The following is a 7511-nucleotide window of genomic DNA, read 5'->3' as shown; positions in this document are numbered from 1 at the left end:
ACCTTCCGGGACGCGGAGGGACAGGGTCCTGCAACGGGGGAACGCGCAGGGGACCCCGGAGCCCAGCAGGGGCCACTAGCGCACCGCCTTCTTGGAAGCTGGGCAGCACCCGCAACCGCCGCTCGACCGCACCCTGTTGCGGCGACCGACGCGACCCCGCCCCCGCGGCGGGCCAATCACGCCCCCTCGACCCGCCTCCTTCCCGGCAGGCCCCGCTCGGGTCCGCAGCTCCCCGGGGCTGGGTGCTGCCTAGCGGTGCGCGGGTGGAGGCCGCCTTGTGCCTTTCCCTTCCTCCTCCCGCGCCTCCTCCGCCCTTGCCGAGCGGGAGCCCCGCCCCGGCTGCTCCCCGCCCCGCCCCGGGCCGGGGCAGTGACCTCCACGGGTCTGGCACCTCCGGGAGAGGGAGATTGCTTCATTTCGGATTGGCCCCGCCGTTGCTAAATGGGAAAACCGCAGACGAGGCAGTCAACGACTGCATCCGGCCCCCGGATGTTGGGTACCCTGGCTGGGGTAGGGGACCTAGCTGGGAACGCGGCCGCAGTCCCCTCTCCCTCCTGTCCTTGGGGTGCGAAAGTGGGGATCGGAGAATCGCCACTGAAAAGATAACACGCAAGTGAGTGTTAGAAGTAAATCGAGTTTATTTGTGTTCATAGAACATACCGGACGGCCCTACAGCCGCCCCTAGACAGCCCACCAACCCTAGACTCCGTGGCTGCTGCTTGGGGCAACTTCGACGAACTCCAGGGCCAAGGATATTATTAAGGATATTATTGCCGAAGTCTCAGCAGATCCGCGGGGTTGAGATGCTGGGAGGACCGCGGGTGTCACCCCCTAAGCCTACAACCCACTACCGACCTTGCCTCCCGGCCCGGGCGCCCTTTCGGACCCGGGTCCCCCTTCCAGTCTCCCTTATTTTTAGGCGCCCTCCCTCCACCTAGCCTACAAAGCTCAATAAATAACAAGCGATCCGTATCAACAGAGAGGAGCACATCTCGCACCACTGCATAAGTTAAAATAAATATTACATACACCCCTCCGTCTCCTGAGGTATACATAAATACATTTAAATATTAATTAGGAGCAATGAAAATAATTTAAAGCGGCCCTGCTTCCCCACCGGCCCAGCCCGGGCAGGGTGCTCCCAGGGCGCCGCCGGCGTGTTCCTGTAGTGTTCCGAGTTTGAGGTGCCTCCGGAGTCCCAGTTTGGGGTACGCTCGCGCCCACCAGCAACTCCTGGTGTTTCTTTGTTTCAGATTTTTTCTGGGGAGTGTGAGGAGTTACGGTTAGAAGGCGGCCGGGTGTTGCTGGAGGAAAGTGCTGAAGTCCAGAGAATAGTCCGAGGGCTCCGAGGTCAGATTTAGCGGCTCGAAGACCGGGGGCTCTGGGGTGGGCGCTGGGGTCGCGGGGCTGGAGTCGTCTTCCCCGGCCAGAGGCGCCGACACACCTTCTTCAGCCATCAGGATCTGGCAGAAGATGATGGTAAGCAGGATAAAGAGGAGCCTTTTGGCGGGATTCGGATCCTCGGCTGGCAGCTGGCGCCGCACCTGAGCGGAGACAACGAAGGAAACCGGTCAGCTCGATGCCCCGGAGTAGCCCGTTCCCCGTGCCATGCCCGCGGCTGTCCACTTCGGCGACACTTACCACTCTGGGGTAGAGGACCCTACGGCTGCGCTTCCGGAGCCCGCGTGAGATGCTGGGGCGCGCGGCTGGGGCTATCGCTGGCTCCGGGAGGGGGTCGAACGTGAAGATCTCCGGTCCTGAGCCCCTCCGGGATCCCGGGCTGTTGGAGGGGACGGGGGTCGGGGCCTGCAGGACAGTCATGGTTGGGAGGGAGCTTCGAGAGTGACACATCGTGCGCTGAGCAGAGAGGAAGTTCAGTGGAGCTCCGAGCCTATCTGCGCTGGCCTATTTAAATGCGTGGAATATTGGGCCCGCCCTTCTCAACTCCACCCACGCCTGGAGCTGTCGGCCTGCCAGAGCCGGCTGGAAATTCCACATTTAGCAAAGGAGGGAGGGCTTGGGGAATTGGCCTAGGCCTCCCTCTCTAGACTCCCAAGCTTGTGTTGTGAGCTGTGAGTGGGGCTGGCACTTTTGGGGACAGGTGACAGCACAAGAAGGCACCTTCGATTTAAGGGAGGCTTCAGCCGCAGGCCACATGCTAGGGAAGGCAGGAGTCTTACATAAGGGGGTTTGCAGGCCCTGCTACAGTAAGAACCCTTCAAAGTCTGGGAACCACAGTTGCATGTACATCTACACATGTGTAGTACACATAGAAAACACACCTGAAGTGGAAAGTGTTACAGAAATAGCCAACACAAGTGAAAACATTAGCGCTCACAGACACAACCCTGCCTGCATCAGCACACAGGAAAACACATGTCGCTACCATGTGCACACACACGCACACACAGCACAATGGTGTAAGGAATGCACAGGGCAGTGTAGCCAAGCTATCTGCTTAGATATGTGCAGACGTCTTCACACAAGGCTGGTGCAGAAGGCTGCAAAGCACAAAGGCAGGAGGCTGGCAGCCGCTGAGATTTGTTCCTGCTGTATAGGTTAAATGATAAAATTTATGTGAAGAACATTTAAAACCATGACACACACATGATGCAAATATTTTGGAATGGAATTATGACAAAAGTGGCACATTTGATCACTGGTGGTGTATGTGTGTGTGTGTATGTGAGAGACAGAAAGAGAGGGTTTATCAGAGACAGTGGGGAGCAGAACAGGCAGATCTACTGAAATATACTGCTGAAGGGAGTAGCAGGTGAGACATGAGAGGTCTGCTGCACTATCCCTGGCTAGGTATAGAATTAGGGCTACAGTAGCTGCAGATAGCTTCAAAGTCCTGAGACTTAACCCCTGCACCACCAGGAAGGCCCTAAATAAAATAAATCTTCTTAAAAAAAAGATTTATTTATTATGCACTGGGGTGTAAGCCAGAAGTGGGTGAGGTGGAGGGTGGCGTGCTGCAGTTTCTGCTGATTACTTGATAGTACTGTGTCTTTAACTCCTGCGCCACCAGGAAGGCTCCAAAATAAATTTTTAAAAGCAAGACTAGGTGTTAAGGGGGACCAGCCTCAACAATCGAGGTGTCTGGAGGCAAGACAGGTAGGGCCCTAAGGTGGGAAGTCTTCAGCTGAGATTCCGGGGAGAGGGGAGCCTGCGTGCGCAAGGAAGACAAGGGAGTCAGAGTTGGGTGCAAGTCTTCCTGCTCCTTCCCTCAGCAGGTCTTTATACTGTGTAGCAAGTAGTTAATTGCAATAATGCATAGGGTAAGTTAATTAGATGAGAGATCTGCCATAAAACGTTCTCAAGGACAAAGGGAACAAAGCATTTTTCTCTTAACATATTATGGTATACTAGATTATACGTTTTTGTGATAATTGTCATGTGTACAAAGGAAGAGGGGTCTGGGAAGGGATGCACTGGTTAGCAAAAGGTTGTTAGGGGTCTTGGGGCAGTAATAAATTGTGCTAGCAGAGCGTAGTTAGTGCTTGTTTTAAAAAGGAGTGAATTAAGAGAAAGTTGTACAGTTGTGTATTACCTGTGTAATCAAGGTTAAAATTTGTCCATGAGTCCTTAAGCCCTGGGAGTCTTATCTGAGGTTTGCTTTTTTATTCAAAGAAACCAAGGAAGCTTCCCAGGAGTTTTTATGCCTTGGGGTCTTATCTCTCCTGGGGCTTGCCTTCTGTCTCTGGAGACAGAGGAATTTCTCGCCCTGGGGCAGCTTACCTGAAGGAAGCAGCCTCCTTATGAGGCTAAGACAATCCAGTTGTAAACTGAATGTTGCTCAGAATATTTTGATATTATGATTATACAAAAAAGGGAGGTCATAGTGGAAAGGAGGGAGGTTAGCAGTGGAAATTCTGATTTTTCAGAGCTTTTCCCGATGTACCCGGAATCTGTCAGTCTATAGACGTTGCATAGCTTGTGTCAGGGACCCAAACAGCTAGTGCTCCCATGGAGCAGGTGCACATCATAGAAGAGTGGTATTGAGGTGACCTTGAACAGTGTGTGGGATACCACAGAATCAGATGTGGAAGATGACTATGAGAAAGAGAATGGAGTCACAGAGGCCTTGAGCTGGAAAAGTACAGAATATAATTGGGGAATCACAAGAAAAACAATTTCACAGTAGGTTTCCTGTAAAGGAATAACAAAGCCTGGAAGGGAGGTGCACACAGTGGGTAGCACTCAGCCAGCCCAGGAGGCTGGGCTTGACTCTGGCCGGTGCAGCTAGAGGGTCCAGACATGCAGCAAGAGGAGGGCAGTTCTGGCTGGGAACTGAGCAGGATGTAGTGTGTGCCCTAGACTGAGCCGCTGAGGCAGGGGAGATGTGGGCCTTGGCAGAGGGCGCTGCAAGAGCCACTCCTGGCGAAAACACCAGAATTTAGCGGGGAGATGGAGATCCTGAGAGTCAGCAGGCATGGAGAGTTGGGGAGCTGCCGGCAAGGCTTGAGGGGGGCAAAGCTGATTCCAGGACCATGAAATGCATCTGACTCAGATCCCCACACCAGATCATTATGCCTGGTTCACAACGTGAGTGCACATATGACTTCTCTCTGAGAGGCATGTCACACCCCTGTGTCCTGCAGAGAAGCAGCCCGGCGCCTTGACTTACTTGTTCAGTGATCTTGACCAGCGAAAGAGCAAAATGCAGAGCTCTGAGTGCATCTACAGTATCCCACACTGGCCGGATCACGCCAAGCTTTTGAGACACTTTTTTTTTTAACCCTGGTGTACAAATTTACAACATCTTAAGAAAAACTGGACAATCCTTACACAAGGAGGACCTAAGGGTATTTCTCAAACCAAAATGTGTAGGATGCAGATTGGGCTAGAAATAGGTACACTATTGCTTATACAGTTGCTTCCTGACCGAACTTAGCCTATTTTACAAGCACTACTACTGTCTAAGCTGGGGGGATCCCTCTTTTTGCCGACATAAAACACACCTCCTCTGCAAACACACACACCTTTCTCACACCTGCCTTTCTGCCTGCCAGTGAAGCAGGAAGTTCCCAGGTCTGCTTAGATTCTGCTGCTGTCCCAGGTGGCTGATCTGGGGAGTCTCTGCTGCCCGCTGGAGCGGAGAAGCTGCTGGGTGTGCTGGGAGCCCTGGCTGCCCTGATCCCCTTCCGAAACAATAAAGTATGTTATGCTGTGATCAACAAGGCCACGAGTTTCCTCATACAACCTGTATGAAACCTCACCACTCTTGTAATCCCACTGAGCCCGCAGGTGTGACCATTAAATCTCTCTCCCCACCTCTGTGAGTGCTGCCTGGTTTCTCTGGGAGATTGCCACCACACCATCACCCTAAGGCCTGCACTCCTGCACAGGGAGCCTGCGGACCGTCTGTATTCTTATTCCAAGGCAACGCGTACCCTACACACAGATCAACAAACACACATGACTTCTTACTTGTGTGGATGGGACCACACGCTCACGCAGACAGAAGCTAGGGGTGGGGAGATAGTGATGGAATAAAACTGCTTAATGGGGGCTCGGGGGAGGCAGCCAAGGTCAGGAATGATTAGCTTGTTTATACTGGAAAATTTCTTCAGGGCAGGGGAGGGAAGGGAAGAGAGGGGGCGTCAGAATCTTGTTTTACCACTACCTCCCACATCAGGAATCCTGGCCTCCAGCTGGGCCTCGTTATCCTTACTGGCCTTCTGGCAGAAAAAGACCTTTCTTTGTGGCAAGAGCAGAGTAGGACAAAGAGAAGAATCTGAGCTGCCCTCATTTCTTGTAAACAACGCCCCACCTGCTGCCCCCCATGTCCCCCTCCCACCTCTGTTCCTGCCATTCTCAGGGACCTGGGGCCCCACCACAGGAAAGCTAGGGAAAAGTTGAGAGTGAATCATTAAGCCCGTAAGGGCATGTGGGGGTGGGGTGGGGGAGTGGCAGTGTGGGGGGGTGTAGGTTAAGGCCAGAAAGGGCCAGGGGCTGAGGTCTCAACTGGACTGGTGCTCACTGCCCTGATCCTGAGCTAGGTGCTCAGCTCCTTTCCGTTTCCAGCCCTCCCCATTTCCTGTCATCTCCCCAAGTTCAGCATGTTCCTTCATTCCCCAGGTTGACAGGTCATCTTTTTGTTTTTAGTTGAATATATTTTAGTAGCAAACTCAGAAACAGCATGAAGACATGTCAAGATAGCATAGTATTTTTATTTTTAAAAAGATTTATTTATTTATGCATACAAGAACTAGGGTACAGGCCAGAGGTGCAGGAGGTGAGGATTCACCAGAGACAGAGTGGGATGCAGAACTGGCAGACTGACTGAAATACACTGCTGAGGGGAGCACCGGATAGTACAGGGGAGGTCTGCTGTGCCATGTGGGTCAGCTCCCTGGCTGCAGATAGTTTCATAGTGCTGCACCACCAGGGAAAGCCCCACAGAATTTTTAGAAACATACAGTTGCATGTCGGTCCACTGAGTTAGAAAAGTTCAGTGAATGGATGGACTCTACTATATGATAAAACACTACAATCACCATTTTGTTGCCATCAATAAGAAATTTACTTTTTTTAAAAGATTTATTTATTTATGTGTATAGAACTGGGGTACAGGCTAGATGAGTAGTGGGTGAGAAGATTCACCAGAGACAGAGTGGGGAGCAGAAAATCAGACTGGTGAAGTACACTGCTGGGGGGAGCAGCGGGTGGGTCAGGAGAGGTCTGCTGCGCCATGGGGTCACCTTTGAGGTGGGGATCCAACTCATGTTGAAGTGGCTTTAGCTTCTTAGTGTTGTGCTTTAACCTGCTGCACCACCAGGGAGGGCCAGAAATTTACTTGTTAAGAAAAACAAAAACAAATGCTGACATTGTACAGAAAAGGTTAATAGGTTTATTTATAATAATTATAAAGTTGAACTGCTGACACATATCACTGAAATGTTTTGACTTGCATTTAATGCTTTATGTTCCCATATTCCCATTTACACACAAATGAAAAGAAAAAAACCACTCAGATCTAGTTTCTGTTCCCTATTTTTCCACTTGCAAGTACATACTTAGGTACCTTTCAACCACATGGAAAAAAAAAAAAAAAAAGCCAACCGTTAGAACTACCAGTAATAGGAAGCAGAGAATTTTTTTTTTTTTGAGGATGAAATATTTTCCACCCTGATGCATTCTTAAGCACATTCTGCACGTACACGTACACGACACTCTAGCTGTCTTCTCAAGTAATCGGGACATGTTTGGCATCCGTCTAGCATACAGTCTGGTGTTTTCAGAAAGGCCAACCAATAGGCCTCCCTTGCCTCCAGCAAAGCAGTGATATTTGCTCTCTGAAATGCTGATGTGCTTTGAAGTCCTGAGAAATTTTGTGTACCAGATACTCAAAAGAAAGTTTGTAAAACAGAAGCTTCGTGGATAAGGTCTAATTTCAGAGAGAGCAGCAATATGGGGCCTGTTTTTTTACCCCTCTGGGAGAGGAGGCTGTCTTGCAAGTGGCTTTTGCAACCAGGCACTTCGGCTGGCGCTTAACCACTGCCCCC

General features: G+C 51.2%; 2 protein-coding genes across 2 annotated transcripts in view; both read right to left on the bottom strand.

The window, feature by feature from the left end:
• FLOT1 (flotillin 1) overlaps positions 1-141 on the bottom strand; it is a 9091-nt gene extending 8950 nt beyond the window's left edge. The window contains exon 1 of the mRNA XM_004695360.2: positions 3-141. The gene's annotated coding sequence lies outside the window, so the exon portion shown is untranslated. The remainder of the gene's footprint in view (positions 1-2) is intronic.
• A 435-nt stretch (positions 142-576) lies between these two features.
• On the bottom strand, positions 577-1870 carry IER3 (immediate early response 3). The gene is made up of 2 exons (XM_004695359.2): positions 1642-1870; positions 577-1544 (listed from the first exon to the last, which is right to left on the bottom strand). Exons 1-2 carry the CDS (start codon positions 1849-1851, stop codon positions 1284-1286), a joined length of 471 nt encoding a protein of 156 aa, XP_004695416.1. The 5' UTR covers positions 1852-1870; the 3' UTR covers positions 577-1283.
• Between the last annotated feature and the right edge of the window lie 5641 nt (positions 1871-7511).

This window comes from Condylura cristata, unplaced genomic scaffold, assembly GCF_000260355.1.
Source record: "Condylura cristata isolate star-nosed mole 26May11 unplaced genomic scaffold, ConCri1.0 scaffold00061, whole genome shotgun sequence".
Classification (NCBI taxonomy): domain Eukaryota; kingdom Metazoa; phylum Chordata; class Mammalia; order Eulipotyphla; family Talpidae; genus Condylura; species Condylura cristata.
Note: the sequence above shows the minus strand (reverse complement) of the source record. Positions and strands in the feature narration are given on the sequence as shown.